This window comes from Hyphopichia burtonii (assembly GCF_001661395.1).
Source record: "Hyphopichia burtonii NRRL Y-1933 unplaced genomic scaffold HYPBUscaffold_1, whole genome shotgun sequence".
Classification (NCBI taxonomy): Eukaryota; Fungi; Ascomycota; class Pichiomycetes; order Serinales; family Debaryomycetaceae; genus Hyphopichia; species Hyphopichia burtonii.
Window position 1 is genome coordinate 1,115,907 of NW_017963728.1, and position 15,530 is coordinate 1,131,436.

Genomic DNA, 15,530 nt, shown 5'->3' on the forward strand with positions numbered 1-15,530 from the left:
TTCAATGGCATTTTTTTTGCTTTTTTTGCATCAATCGATACAAAAATCTACATTCTCTAAATGTGAACATTTATCTATTGAGTAGCTATTAAAACCTCAAGGATACATTTAGCAGGCTCCTGCTATTGAAGGGGCGTAATATAGGCATCGATGCTCTTTTGGCAACCCTGCCAATAAAAGTGGCCGTTCTAATTCCAGCATTAGCACCTTCTCTCAATCCTAGATCAGTAGGACGAGACTTTGCCTTCCGGACTCGAGAAGTAACCCGGGACTGTCTTATTTTACTTATCGAATTGTTTCCTCCTTTCTCGCCTGAGAGGAAAGCTCCTGGATCCAGAATATACCCTTTTGTGAATAATGATTTCAATGCCCGTTTGATTCTTCTCCATCTCCGTTTCCGAGTTATTCGTGGAGGTGGGAGTGATCTCATTCTTTCAGCAACTCAAACGTTGAAGGCTAACTAGCTTTGCAAAAATACTTGGTTTGGTTGCAAACTCAATTGGAGTATTCGATTGTCTTTGTACTTACTCTTACTGATGCTGCCATTTGTACTTTATCTTGTTCCTTCCGATGGAACTCCCCCACCACCCAACACTCTCTCAGCCCTTCCCAGCCCATCCTATGACCTATATGTTAACCTAAGACATCTAGTCCGCGGTGTTCTCGCAGCAGCCCGTAAGCTTAGAATTTCTGATATTCTTTGGGCGATCTCCTTACACTACATTGTAGAGCTACAGCAGTACTGACACTAGTCCTGGTCCTACTGGTGTTCTATTCGCTTTCTACCGCACTCCTAGCATTCATCAGTGGTATTACCAGCAGTATTATCAGTGCTTGAAGGAGAGGCCCGAGTCGAGTAAAGCGCACGAAGTCAATTAAAAAAACACCATACAAAAAAAAAAAAAAAAAAAAAAAAAATTTCACCTCATCGACTCAAAAATGAAAAATTATAAAGTCAATGGAAAAGGACTAAATCTTAGATCGTAAAGCTTCCTTCTCTTTTTTTGGTTTGGTTCTTGGGATTTAATCAACAACCCTCCCCCACTTACTTTCACTTCTTCTAATTAGAGAAAATAGAATAGAACACAATGGTTTCTCCATCCGATGTCCCAGTTGAAGTTTCAAAAGTCTTTGATACCATTTTGGTTCTTGACTTTGGTTCCCAATACTCTCATTTGATTACTCGTCGTTTAAGAGAATTCAATGTTTACGCTGAAATGTTACCATGTACTCAAAAGATTTCCGAATTGAACTGGAAACCAAAGGGGGTTATCTTATCTGGTGGTCCATACTCAGTTTATGCTGAAGATGCTCCTCATGTCGATCATGATGTTTTCAAATTAGATGTTCCAATCTTGGGTATTTGTTATGGTATGCAAGAATTGGCTTGGATTAATGGTAAAGGTGTTGCCAGAGGTGATAAAAGAGAATATGGTCCAGCCACTTTAAACGTTGAAGATCAATCTTGTTCTCTTTTCAAAGGAGTTGATAACTCTCAAGTTTGGATGTCTCACGGTGACAAATTACATGCTTTACCAACTGGTTTCAAAATCGTCGCCACTTCCGAAAATTCTCCATACTGTGCTATTGCTCATGAAAAGGAAAATATTTTTGGTATTCAATTCCACCCAGAAGTTACTCATTCTGCTCAAGGTAAAATTTTATTGAAAAATTTTGCTGTTGATATTTGTCAAGCTAATACTAATTGGTCTATGGAAAATTTCATCGATACTGAAATTGCTAGAATCCAAAAATTAGTTGGTCCAACTGCTGAAGTTATCGGTGCTGTTTCTGGTGGTGTTGATTCTACTGTTGGTGCTAAAATTATGAAAGAAGCAATTGGTGATCGTTTCCATGCTATTTATGTTGATAACGGTGTTATGAGAAAAAATGAAACTGAAACCGTCTATAAAACTTTAACTGAAGGTTTAGGTATTAATTTAACCGTTGTTGATGCTTCTGATTTATTCTTAGGTAGATTAAAAGGTGTTACTGATCCAGAAAAGAAAAGAAAAATCATTGGTAATACTTTCATTCATGTTTTCGAAGATGAAGCCGCTAAAATTAAACCTGCTTCTGGTCAAGAAATTGAATATTTATTACAAGGTACTTTATACCCTGACGTCATTGAATCTATTTCTTTCAAAGGTCCTTCTCAAACTATTAAAACTCATCATAACGTTGGTGGTTTATTAGAAAATATGAAATTGAAATTAATTGAACCTTTAAGAGAATTATTCAAAGATGAAGTCCGTCATTTAGGTGAACTTTTAGGTGTTCCTCATGACTTAGTCTGGAGACATCCTTTCCCAGGTCCTGGTTTAGCCATTAGAGTTCTTGGTGAAGTTACTAAAGAACAAGTTAAAATTGCTCGTGAAGCTGATGCAATCTTCATTGAAGAAATTAAAAAAGCTGGTTTATATAAACAAATCTCTCAAGCTTTTGCTGCTTTATTACCTGTCAAATCCGTTGGTGTTATGGGTGATCAAAGAACTTATGAACAAGTCATTGCATTAAGAGCTATCGAAACTACCGATTTTATGACTGCAGACTGGTTCATCTTCGAAGCTGCTTTCTTGAAGAAAGTCGCCTCTAGAATTGTTAACGAAGTTGATGGTGTTGCTCGTGTCACCTACGATATTACCTCTAAACCTCCAGCTACCGTTGAATGGGAATAATCTCATTGTGGTGATCTTCTATCTGTTTCTTTTTTTTATACATTAGTCGTTATAGTATATTCTATGTACAATATTAATTAAAACCTTGTCAAAGTAATCTATTTTAGCAGTTGTCTTGTAACATACGCAACTAGTAGATCTACATCGTGCGATATACTCAATAAGAATTCTTCATCAGGGTTCTTTAATTGATAGTCATCACTTTGAATATATGGCTTCCCCCGTCCATTATAAAATCGATACCAATCCTTGAATTGAAACTCGCTCTGATCCTCAATATCCAACGACTTAAAAGCAGCTTCTTTCGCAGCCCAACTACCTGAAAGTATCAGAGTGCACCTTCTGAGATCATTGGCTTCAGCCGCTTCTTCAAAACTCGGTAGTTCCCTCTTAGGATGTAATATTCTTTGTGATAATCTTTTTGCAAAATCAGAGTTTACCTGCTTTTCATGCTTCAAAAGTAATTGCTGAAATCGGCTAGTCTTCAAAAGATCAACTCCTATTCCTAAAACGACCCCAACTTTGCCCATTGCTAGATTCCAAAACCATTAAGATGCTCTTAACGTGAGTAATCATTTGATGACTCTTTCGAGATGAAGCTAATTTTTTTTTTTGTGCACCTGCGATTCCGCTGAAATCTGAAAAATTTGAAGACCGTCAAATTAACCATTAAACTTGATTCTTCTATAAGCTTTTATTCAAAAACTTCCAGGGAACGTAGAGAATGGCGTCTTCGATCACCGGGCCTGTCCCATTACCAAATTCTAGATATGACTTGTCTACTTACTGGGGAAGAGTCAAGCATTGTGCTGAGATTTCTGACCCCACCATGTTATTAAACACTTCTACTGATGTTGAAAATGCTAAAAGAACAATTTGGGATTATCGTAATGGTGTTACTAATGAGTTATCGCCATTCTTTTGGAGAGCTAAAAAAATTTTGGACTCAACTTTACATCCAGATACCGGTGAAACTGTTCTTTTGCCATTTAGAATGAGTTCTTGTGTATTATCTAATTTGGTTGTTACTGCTGGTATGTTAACTCCAAACTTAGGTACTGCCGGTACTTTATTTTGGCAAGTTGCTAACCAATCTTTAAATGTGGCTATCAATATTTCTAATGCTAATAAATCCCATCCTTTAACTACTACACAGATAGCTACTAACTATACCATGGCAGTTACTGCCTCTTGTTCTGTTGCATTAGGTTTAAATTCCATTGTTCCAAGATTGAAGTCCCTAACACCTAACACCAAAATGATCTTGGGTCGTTTGGTTCCATTCGCAGCCGTTGTTTCAGCTGGTATTGCCAACGTTTTTTTGATGAGAAGCGAAGAATTAAAGAAAGGTATCACTGTTTTTGATGAAGATGGTGAAGATAAAGGTACCTCTAAGACCGCTGCCTTATATGCTGTTGGTGAAACCGCTGCTAGCCGTGTCATCAATGCTACTCCAATTATGGTTGTTCCTCCTTTGCTTTTGGTTAAGTTGCAAAAAACTAGACTTTTGAAAGGTAAGCCAAGATCAATTGAAACTTTAGCTAATATTGGGTTAATCTTCGCTACCTCTTTGGTTGCATTACCGTTTGCATTAGCTGTCTTCCCACAACGTCAACAAATTGGTGTTACCAGTTTGGAAGAAAAATTCCATAACTTGAAGGACAAGGATGGTAAAAAAATTGAATACTTGGAATTTAACAGAGGTATTTAAGTTTAAGTTTGTAAATAGTTATATATAGAATACAATTTCGCTGTTTTACTTTACAATACATGCTGTAGTTTTCTATTAATTTTAAAGAAAGAATAAATGCTAATTATTCAAGTAAGTTTACAAAATTGGATTACCAAAACTTCCACCCACTAACATTTTGAACACCCAAGGCTTGTATTATTTCTTCTCTATCCTTGAACTTAGTAAAAGCAATCTCAGAGAAAACTTCTTCTCTCTTGTCTTCTTGAACATTTTCATAATACAATGCCCCAACCCCTTTACCTCCTAAAGAAGTTCTGTAAGTTTCGAAACCGTTAGCTTCAAATTCTTCAAGAGAATTGTCAAGTTCTGCTTTGGACACATCCTCATTCAATAAGGTGATGGCACATCCTCCCCCACCTGCCCCGGTAAGTTTTGTAGCACCAATTCTATGACTGTCACCTATTATCTTAATTTTTTCGAGCGATGGATGAGAGACACCCAAGGCAACTAAGAGACCGTGATTGATTTCAGTTAATTCCCTTAGTGTTCTTGTTTCTTCAGGGCCAAAGAAAGGTTTCACCATCACCTGATATGCCTCATTTGCCAAATGTTCCATAGCATCCAAAATAGATGCACTAGTCTTGCTGTACTTTGTATTAAGTGCTGAAACACCGGCTACCAAAGCAGCCGTACTACGGGGTATTTTAGTATTAGTAAGAAGTAAGCTGATAGGAGGGAAGTTTCTCATATTTGTACGGACTGATGGAGCAGCAGGGTTTTTCATTCTTTGAAACATAACTGCACCACCATGAGTTGCAACAGCGTTGTCGATACCTGAAGGGTTACCATGGAAACATTTCTCCCCCATTAGTGACCATTTATCTATGAACTCCTCATCTTCATGGTTTTTGGAAGTAGATTTAGCATCATAATCAACCGATGCTTTAGCTACATGCCCGCCGAGTATAGACATCGCTGATGCTAAACACACGGCAATTGCAGCAGACGAACCTAAACCAGCACCAATAGGTAAAGTTGATCTGACACTATAGAGCATCCCAGGAACATCTGCAGTACAAAGGATTGAATATAAATATAAGAAACAGTGACAGGTAACATAATGCAAACTAGAAGATAAATCACTTAAATTGTCACTCAAAAGATCAATTATTTCAGGAATAAGTTCTTCAGAAATTTGGGGCTTTCCCTCTTTAGCTTGAACGTATTCCTTTATTTTTGTCCATGGAATATCATTCTTGTTCCACGAGTGTGATAACCCAATATCTGGGAAGTCAAGCCTTATGATATTCGGATCTTCACTTGGTTTGACAAGAAGATATGCTCTCAAATCTAATGCAGCGGCAATAGCAGGCTTGGAATACACAGCAGAATGTTCTCCAAATAGAATGACTTTCCCTGGAGAGCTAACGAAAAAGGGCTTTGTTGACATTCCTAGAAGTATGTTGTTGTGGAAATGATGGGAGGTAAGGTTGTTGAAAGTGAACGATATTTGTTACTTTTATGAGAGACCGCGTCAACTGAAAAACTTGAAAAATTTATACGACAATACGAAAGTAACAGCTACAGATTGAAGATAGATAACGAAATGTGAATTCTAAATTATATAGTATACAAGAGTAGGGGTTTGGGATAGCTAATCGGTGTTGAAAAACTCCTTTAATTCACGGATTTCTTCAACAATTACTTTAGCCAATCTTGAGAACAGAACGTCCCCCTTTTCAATGATTTGAACTTCTTCAATTGAACTTGGAACGATTCTGGATGACAAGAACTTAGGATGTTTAATTAAGTTATTGATGCAGTCGACAAAATCATCTCTTTTGGCTTCGGTGTCTAAACCTGGTAATATGGGCATATCCACAGAATTTTGACCAGATGAATTTATACCAGGTAGTCTATCCTGGAGAGTTTCTAAGTATTCCTTAAAGTTTGATGATTGTAACATTTGGAAAACGAGTAAGATCTGGCTAGTTTCCGCAACTAAAGCAGAACTTATACTTATGGAAGATGAATCTTTAGCCCAGCTTTCAATACAAAACTCAATTTGCTTGCCAAAGGCTTGTAAAGCTAAACATAACTCAAGGATAACTTTTGGCCCCAATTTTGCCAATATGGTTATGTAAGTTGGGAGTATACCGTTTGTCCAAATCCTATGATACTGAGGAGCATTTGAAATACTTATCCCCCCATTTTTTATTGGTTGCGAAATAGAGCTTTGAACAAGCACAACCAAAAGACCAGTTGAAACAAAGTGTTCAGCAATAATATCAACAGTCAATAATTGTTGAATAAACATCAAACTCAACTGTGCAAAAATATGTTCATTGTTAACTTCAATCAAGTGAGAAAATGAATAAAGATTAAGCAATGACTTAATTGTTCCGTTTTCGATGACTAGGGATGCCATGGAATTTTGCAAAGATGGACTTGATTTCAAGCTCATGAACACCTTCAAAATCGAAAATAACAATTGTAAATCATCGAGTCTGTGTCCCAACTTATGAGAAATATGATTCTTATTGGTACGAGAGAGATAGACATCATTTTGTAGATCAATCAAGATATTTCTGGTACCTTTAGTGATCAAAAGGCCAAATAAATCATGGAACACACTAAAATATTCAATAATCAAAGTGAATTCATTTTTAATCAAATTCAATGAGATGTAAACCATTCGAAGTAATGACTTATAAGAGACTGATTCGCCTGTCAATTTATTCAAAAAATCCATTGTGGATGAAGACAACAATTCGGAAAGACATTTTATAATCTCAAATACATCTGTTGGATCTTTCTTGATTTCAGGAACATTATGGATGCTGTATAATAGGTAAAATGCCGTTTCAATACGTTCTTGATAAATCTCACGGAAAAATTCCGCTGGGATACCTTCAGTAACATTGATTGATAATAAGTTGGAGACAAACTTCAAATGGCCCGGTTTCAATTGACCTGGAGCCTTTTTACAAAAGGCAGTAAGTAGAGCACCTGATGATTTAGCAACGGCAATTTGGGCATTCATATACTGTAAATTAAGACTTGAAGCAATTAATTGATCTCTCATCAAAGGCCAATCTTTTTTCTCAGCAAAAAGTCTTTGCATCAAATTGAAATTATAAATGTCATGAAGTCCAAGTCTGTTTCTCTTTGGTAGAGCAGCTGTAAATTGAGAAAGACGTAATCCAGAAAATGTATTTTCAAATGATTCCTGGGCATGTAAATGTAATGATGGCTGGTAATCACTAATGGAGAAACGGTCTTCCAAAGAATCAATGAATTCATTGGAAGTGATGTATTCTATGATAAGACTTTTGCATTTATCGTTCTTTGTTGTGAATAAGAATAAAGAAAGAATTTCTGTAATCTTTGAGATTAATTTCAAGTTATAACAAAAAGACCTGTATCCTTCAGGCAGATCCAACGCTTTATTGGTGGTCCTTTTGCTTCTATCTATCAATTCTTTGATGAAATCAACGTCGTTTTCGCTTTCTCTTACGGTGGTCCAGGAGTTAAAAGCCAAAGCAATAGCATCAACAAGATGTAGACTAACATCAGTAGGATAATACTTCATGTCATTTACGTTTTTCTTCAACGTATTCAACAAAGAAATGGGCTTGACATCTTCTTTATCTTTTTTACCATTATTTGTAAATTCTCCAAAAACATCTCTACCACTTATAAAAAGTACCGAGAGACCTTCTTGATTACCATCCATGACTGCGCAAATGAAGTCGTATAATGAAATCTTCATTTTGTAGTCATCGAAAACATTATCAAGATCAGAGGATAAAGAATGCAACAAGATCTGTGCGTGATCACGACCTAAATGGGAAAGCAAAGATGGAATTGGTTCGTGTTCCCATTTACCAGTAGTTAAAGCAATTATTAAGTCTAATACATTTTTCCTCAAGCTTTCACGTTGGGCGTATGCTGTAACTAACAAAGGTAACTTAGAAAATAAATCTTTTTCAAAAGTAGACGGGAAGTAGCCCAATGCCGATCTTATAGTTATGATTTGTTGAGCAAAGGTGAGTCCACGATGAATCCAAGTTTCGTACCAAAATCCGGAAATATCACATAATTCGTATACATTGGAATTTTTTGTAATGGAATCAATCATTGATATGATTGGGAAAGAGGATCTGGAGTAATCGGAGTTGGTAACCAAAAATGAGTCAAGAATTTTCATTGATGCATCAGCGAAAACTTTTGTTACTTTTTCATTAGGAGCAGATTCTTCGTCAATACCATAGACATTGATTAAGATATTAGAGAAAATATCCAAGATCAATACACCTACTTCTAACTTTTGATAACCTTCATTGAAACGGCAATGAATGAAACTTTCAAAAACCAAAATCAAGTGACCCACGAATCTAGATAGAACAGCACTTTTAGACTTTATAGGGTAGTCCTCATCAAGAGACAAACAGTTTTGAACAAGAGAATCCACTAATCTTATTAAACCAGTGGTAAACTTATAGTCACCTTTAACCATTTCAATTGCACCAAAAATAGTTGCGGCAAATCCTTCTTTACCATTATCAGATAATAAAGACGATTTTGACAAGCATGGCCATATTCTATAGGATAAAAATGGCGTGACATTACTCAAAAGAGTGATTAGAGGTTCTAACATGTCAATATTACGAGAGTGCAAAGCTTGCTCGAATAATCTAATAATCACCTCGATAATGTCTGAATCATCAGTGAAAGCAGACATAGCTTCAAAAGCCAATTTCGCTTCATCTGGCGAATTGTCTTCAACAACTTTATTAAGCAAAGTCAATATATCGGTGATGAAATCAACCTTTTCTTTATCGGAAATATCGAAAATTTTAGACACATTCTGCAAAACACGTCCCAAGAAAGCCCAACCATTAAAGTTGTATAAGAAAGTAACCAAAACTTGATCTTGATTACCTGCTGGTAATAATTTACCTTTAGTATCCTTATTAAGAACCAAAGATAATTTTTGATTGACTTCGAAAGGTGGGAAAAGATCAATGGATTTGTTTAACTTTATCAAGTCAGTATTATCACTATCGATATCGTAAAGACTATTAAATTCACTTTTATTGAATAATGAAATATATGATCTTAATTCTTGAAACTCATGAAACGCAAAATTACCATTAATTGATGCAATTCTTAAATATGGAGATAATAATATAGGAAACTTTGCTCTTGACAAAATAATAATACTTTCAGCAGCTTCATTATCGAAAAATCTTTGGATCATACTATTTGGAGCATTTCTCAAAATTTGTGAAATGGTAGAGCAAATATCTGGGGTGGCAGATACCAAAGGTAAAATTGATAGAATAAGGGTAGATAATATTGATGCGTATATATTGTCGAATTTCAATAAATCATCGAGTTTTGATAAGTTGCTGAAAACATCGACAGTTGAAACACGATTACTTAAATGGTTGATTGATAAATTGATGTTCTCGAGTGAAATTTGTTCGATGAAGGATGTTAAAGATTTATTATTATTTTCCAAAGCGTCTTCTAAAATAATTTTCTTCTTTAATAAGATTATTCCCCAAGTAAATAATAAGATAGTATTTGAATTTTCAGAATCCAAAATCACTTCATTCATAAACTTGAAAGTTGATCCATCATTAAGGTACGAAATTAAATCTGAAGTATCAAGATCATTGTCAATGTCAAGAACCTGAATAGTTAACACGGTAACAATACCCTGTATTAATGCAAATGATTCTGTGAAGGAAATATGAGGGCCTAATGACAATAAAAAGTTGGTTGAGTTCATAAACTCAAACCACTTGAAAACAGTTTCTTTCTTCAAATTATTGGAAATCAATAATTCAACTAAAACTTTCAAAGATTCAATAATAAATAATATAGTTTCAGTATAAATAGTATCATCTAATTCGGAAGATATTCCAGTCAAGTAGCTTTTATTAATTATTGACTCTACCGACGAAGATAAACTGGAAATTAATTTTTCAATATAAGAGTCAGAAAGTATAATATCTTTACCCAAGTTTTGAACAATCGAAGAGACATTAGGGTTAAGTTTATTATTCAATAATTCAATGACCAATCGAAGAACAGTTCTTCTTTCCTTTAAGATTTTGCCGGTGTATAATAACAATCTCTCTTCTTCCAAGTACTTTTCACGATCATCGGGTAATTTTGATCTAAACTTTCCATAATTTGTCAACTTTCTTTCTGGGGTCTTAATGCAAGTTTGTCTGACAATTCTTAATACTTCTTTATTATCCAAATTCAATAATTGAGTCAATTTTTCAGCATCTTTCAAATTGCTATCAGTTATATCAGTATATATGGTGTTTCGAAGAGATAATTCTTTTCTTTTATAAGCTTCTTCTTCTTTAGTTTTTGAGAATGGTGCAGGGTTCAACAAAACTTCACTATTCTGCAATAAATATTGGTCCAAAGCTCCAACTATATAAGGATCGCAGAAGGATCTCAACAAGCTCAAGGCGCTATCGAAAGTCCATAATTGTGTAGTTTGAATTGGCCTTAAATTAGCCATCACTTCTGTTGTTTGTTGCTCTTTGCCTGCATTCTTTGCATCAATGGATGCCTTTGATCCAAATTGAAGAATCGACCCTGGCATTATCCTCAAGCTGGCTGCAAACAAAACTTCTCTGATCAATCAAGTTGTCTTATTGCACCTTGGTCTATAATAAAAGATGGAGCCGCTACCGTTTTCTCTTCTCTTCTTCAAAAATGAAAAAATGAAAAAAAAACCAAAACATTTCTTTGAGTGCGAAATTCTCGATCTACAACGTAGACTTCCTAATCCGGCAGTCTCTGGACAAACGAGTATATACATCTATGTACGGATGATTCTAAAGCTATACGAATATTCAATCAGTAGTACAGAAATAAGGCTTGTGGATCTCACTAGGAATTGGTGCGTCTGGTTGAACAGGGTTGTTCAAGAGTTTGGCAGTATTGAAACCAGAATCTAGAAAACCTGGCAGTTGGGAAATGGTTGAATTTTCAATCACAGGTAAGCCATCTCCTTTGACTTCACCGCTTATGAGTTTACCCCAGACCCGGTTACACTCCTGTATGATAGCCAAAGTTTCCTCTTGGTTTTTATAGGCTCCGTTGAATGCAAATTTATTGGCTGGTTTACCGTCAGGTTTCTTATAGTCTCTGAACCATTGTCTAGTGGTCTCCAACAAACCAGGGCATTTGACAAAAACGTCATGGATATCCAATACTTCATTACTGAGAGGGTCATGAACGTCAACGACAATTACCTTCCAATCAAGCTCCCCATCATCAATCAAGGCTATAGAACCCAATATTTTAACTTTTTTCACTTCTCCGGTTTGAATGATATTAGACCCAATCTCACAAACATCCAAAGGATCGTTGTCTCCAAAGATATCCCCTAATTCTTCATGGGCAGTGTTGGGGTCTTCCCAAGTTTGTGGGAAAGCCCCATAATTATGAATATATCCATGGTGAGGAAACAAATTCTTAACGAATCTTACTTGTCCCTTTTTGGTGTCTTGTACAATAGGATTACCAACTGCTTTGGTATCGATTTCGAATTTGGCGTTGGTCCAACGAGGTATTTCCACAATCATGTTTGCAGTCTTGGACTCTAAATCCAAATCAAGCGGTACGTCATGGAAATAAGACATGACTTGGTTGTCCCTGACAGCATACTTCTTGTAATCACCAGTGAACTTTGTTCCTTGATCACGGGATTCTATCTTCAAGGAAGAAGAACTCGATATTAATCGATTGGGACAAATATGTTGTTGAGTCAAACTCAACCTTGATCTAGCTGAAAGTAGGGATTGCGGTTGGCAGGTCATGGCTGTTTTGATGAATGGTGACACGCTAAACCTCAATGACTTAATCATATTGAAAAACAGAATCTCTCCAAATCTCAACTTGCAATGGGGTAATTGACTATCAGATGTGAGTGAATCGCCAGTGATAGTTTTTTTTTTTTTTGTTAGATTTTTGGTTGAGAAACTGTCCCGAGGTAAAACTACTGGCTGGTATAACGGTATTATGAATGATATTAGATTAGAACTTGAATAACAAGTTATAGAGATGATAAAGAACAACTATACAGAAAACTAGTAAAAGCAAGACCAAAACAGAACGTAGAAATCAAAAATCAAAGAAAAAGAATAGATATTAAGAAAAGACTTTCAAGTTAACAAAAATGAATTGGTATCAAACAATATATAAAACACAAGTGAAGAATATTAAAAAGTTAGGGTATTAGATGAGAGACATCGTAGTTTAAAATGGTGGAGGACCGGTATATATTGGTTTACCCTTTTTGTTGAAAGAACCATTTTCATCAGTGGTTTCAATGATTTTAGCATTTGCTTCAATTTCTTTTTTGGAGAAACCCATTGGATCAGCAGGAATCCATAACTTGAGTAATTGATCAGAAACAATAGGAGCATCAAAAGCATGTCTATCATCGACGATTTCGGTTTCAGTGTTATAGATTGCAGGTAACCATTGTTTAACATGTCTATAATTTAAGTAAACATCTGGTCTGAAGAACCTCACAAATGGGTTATCATTTTCGGTACTTTTAAAGTCACGATCTGCTAATAAAGGAACCAAAGTGTTAGTAGTCTCAGTTGAATTATATTCAATATCTGGACTTAATAAATCTTTTTTAACTTTCTCTTGAGCAATTTCGTCTTTTTCTAAATCATCGGTTAATTTTTCATATTCAGCTTTTTTATCACCAGATAATTTCAGTTTACGTAAGTCTTTTCTACGTTTTCTTTCTAAAATTTTTTCATTATAATCAGTTGGACCCCAGAATGAACTAGTTTCACTAACACCATCTAATGGTTTCATAACATCAATTGGAACAACTTTTAATAAATGATCAAATGCTTCATTTAAGTTAAGATGACAGAAGATTGTAAAACAAAGAGCAATGACTTGTAATACAATTGGACCCCAACCTTTACCAACAGCAAATAAACCAAGTAAACAAACTTGACCTAAATAGATACCAGTAAAAGTTTGAAATAATGCACGAGGATAATGAGCACCACGAGAATCAGAACCTTCAACAAAGACATAAGTTAAATTATGACAATAAGCAATGTAAATAAGGTAGAATGCAACAGTTGCAAATAATAAAATCATTGGAGAAATGATTGAATAGGCTAAAGTAATACAAACCAAATTAGTGAAAACTGGGAATGAAGTACCCCAAGCCATAACACCTAAACCAGAGAAACGACCCCATTTCTTACGTAAAGTTTTATCAAAAAGGGTACCCATGATATAGTATAAGAATAATCCAACAACTTGGAAAAGAGAACCACCAGCCACTGATAAACCTTGTAAAATAAGATAAGAAATATAGAAATTGGAAGCTTTTGGTAAATTAGAAGCTAATAAAGTCATTGCATTTTGAGGTTCTTGAATAATTTGAGTAACAGTTGATGATGCAGATGAAGAAATAGTAGTAACTAAAAACCCATTAATAATAAGGAAGGCAAAATAAGCAGTTTGAGTATATAATTCAATTTGTTGAACAGAAACACAACCAGCAACTTTGGCCATACCTCTAATGAAAATTGGTAAAAGAGCCATTAAAAGAGCTAACATAATGGTTGGTAATAAACCAGTAATGATACCTAATAATTGATGGGGCATATTTAAGATCCATTTCAACCAAGGTAATTTATTAGTTAAATAAGTGATATTTGAAATAACCCCAACAAAAGCAACTGGAATAGCCCAAAAGATAACTAAAGCAGTAACTGCAGAAGCAGCAATAAATCTTCTGGTAATACGTTCCCACCAGAAAAGACGTAAATTAGACCATTGAATATCACCAGGAGCTAACCCAGTATAAACGGGACCTAATCTCATTGGATTATGAGCAACAGTAGATTGGAAAGCTAATTGAGCAACGTATTGATTTTCAAATTCAACAAAAATTGAATTCTTTGGTTTTTCTCTACGGTATTTTTTTTGTAAATCCTTAACTTCAGCATCAATTTTTGGAATTTCTTCACGTAAATAGTTAATAGAGTCAATTTTTTTGGAGAAAAACCCACCTTCTTTTTGTCTAGGACGTTTATCTTCAGGAACATAAGAGTTGATATCATCAGGGTTTTCAATGGTGATATTTTTCTTTTCGGCTTTCAATTTGAATTGAACAGCTTTAGTTAAAAGTTGGTGTTCAGCTTTTTCTAATTGTAAAGCCAAATTTTCTCTTTGCTTAACTTTAGCTTCTAATTTACGAGCAGTACGAGCAACATAGATACGTTTAACCCCATTAAATAATTTGAAAAATTGTTTTTCATCCAAAAAGGAATCTGGAACACTTTGGAATAAGATTGTTCTTGAAGCCAATTGCTTAGCATAACGAGGACTGGATAAAACTGCAGTTCTAAAAGAATTGAAGAAAAACAATTCACGATAAATGATGTAAATCAAAGATCCATAAAAGGCCCAACCAACGAAAACATGAGCATAATAACGTTGTTGATGTTTAACGTTTGAAATTGATAATTGATCGAGACCAGTATTCCCGTTACCATTGGCAGCATTAATTGGTAAAAGAATAATCCAAGTAAGAAGACCAAACATGAAAAAAACGGCAAAAACAAGTATATAACGAAGGAAAAAGTAACCATCCAAACCACATTGTCTAATAATAAAAGAATGGGGTTTAGTTAATAAGATATAAATCCAACTAAAAGGATCTTTTGGCAAAGGATCTGGTTTTTTTTCATCATCAACCAAATCAAATGATGATTTTGGAGAATAAATACGTTTAAATTTTAATCTAAGAATAAGAAAACAAGTAACAAAACATCCACAAAGAATTAAATTGGCCACCAACGTTGAAATAACAGTGGAGGTAGAAGTACCGGCAGCTGAAGCAGCCATCTTTAATTACTATAGTTCTGAAGTTTAGAAAGAAAACGAGTAAGAAGAAAGTAAAGAGAAAGAAAAATGAAATGAAAATATTCGACAATCAAAGCAAAATTTCCCTACCAAAAAAAAAAAAAAAAAATACAACTATCAAGAACAGAAGAGTTACAGAAAAAGAAATGACAAACCGATCAACAAACAGTTCAATCTCTCAAAACAAAGAAAGAGCCCCGGGCCAAACA

The 15,530-nt window shown here is 35.0% G+C and overlaps 8 protein-coding genes across 8 annotated transcripts; 2 read left to right on the plus strand and 6 right to left on the minus strand.

Moving 5' to 3' along the window:
- Positions 1–62: 62 nt before the first annotated feature.
- Positions 63–889, minus strand: HYPBUDRAFT_174239 (uncharacterized protein). Its single transcript, XM_020222864.1, has one exon. It carries the CDS (start codon positions 428–430, stop codon positions 89–91), a length of 342 nt encoding a protein of 113 aa, XP_020078849.1. The 5' UTR covers positions 431–889; the 3' UTR covers positions 63–88.
- Positions 890–975: 86 nt separating this feature from the next.
- Positions 976–2,775, plus strand: GUA1 (GMP synthase (glutamine-hydrolyzing)). The gene has a single exon (XM_020220474.1). The coding sequence runs from the start codon at positions 1,089–1,091 to the stop codon at positions 2,676–2,678; it is 1,590 nt and encodes a 529-aa protein (XP_020078850.1). The 5' UTR covers positions 976–1,088; the 3' UTR covers positions 2,679–2,775.
- A 1-nt stretch (position 2,776) lies between these two features.
- Positions 2,777–3,208, minus strand: PPT2 (holo-[acyl-carrier-protein] synthase; the record flags this gene model as incomplete). Its single annotated transcript, XM_020219946.1, has 1 exon — positions 2,777–3,208. One exon carries the CDS (start codon positions 3,206–3,208, stop codon positions 2,777–2,779), a length of 432 nt encoding a protein of 143 aa, XP_020078851.1.
- A 169-nt stretch (positions 3,209–3,377) lies between these two features.
- On the plus strand, positions 3,378–4,430 carry HYPBUDRAFT_151397 (uncharacterized protein). Its single transcript, XM_020220475.1, has one exon. The coding sequence runs from the start codon at positions 3,403–3,405 to the stop codon at positions 4,387–4,389; it is 987 nt and encodes a 328-aa protein (XP_020078852.1). The 5' UTR covers positions 3,378–3,402; the 3' UTR covers positions 4,390–4,430.
- A 64-nt stretch (positions 4,431–4,494) lies between these two features.
- Positions 4,495–5,854, minus strand: ERG12 (mevalonate kinase). Its single transcript, XM_020220476.1, has one exon. The coding sequence runs from the start codon at positions 5,819–5,821 to the stop codon at positions 4,520–4,522; it is 1,302 nt and encodes a 433-aa protein (XP_020078853.1). The 5' UTR covers positions 5,822–5,854; the 3' UTR covers positions 4,495–4,519.
- Positions 5,855–6,025: 171 nt separating this feature from the next.
- Positions 6,026–10,921, minus strand: NUP188 (Nup188p; the record flags this gene model as incomplete). The annotated part of the gene is made up of 1 exon (XM_020218197.1): positions 6,026–10,921. One exon carries the CDS (start codon positions 10,919–10,921, stop codon positions 6,026–6,028), a length of 4,896 nt encoding a protein of 1,631 aa, XP_020078854.1.
- Positions 10,922–11,258: 337 nt separating this feature from the next.
- Positions 11,259–12,227, minus strand: HYPBUDRAFT_3724 (inorganic diphosphatase; the record flags this gene model as incomplete). Its single annotated transcript, XM_020223372.1, has 1 exon — positions 11,259–12,227. The coding sequence occupies one exon, from the start codon at positions 12,225–12,227 to the stop codon at positions 11,259–11,261; it is 969 nt and encodes a 322-aa protein (XP_020078855.1).
- Positions 12,228–12,580: 353 nt separating this feature from the next.
- HYPBUDRAFT_117280 (uncharacterized protein) lies at positions 12,581–15,407 on the minus strand. The gene is made up of 2 exons (XM_020219178.1): positions 13,164–15,407; positions 12,581–13,118 (listed from the first exon to the last, which is right to left on the minus strand). The coding sequence occupies exons 1-2, from the start codon at positions 15,301–15,303 to the stop codon at positions 12,667–12,669; spliced, it is 2,592 nt and encodes an 863-aa protein (XP_020078856.1). The 5' UTR covers positions 15,304–15,407; the 3' UTR covers positions 12,581–12,666.
- Positions 15,408–15,530: the final 123 nt, after the last annotated feature.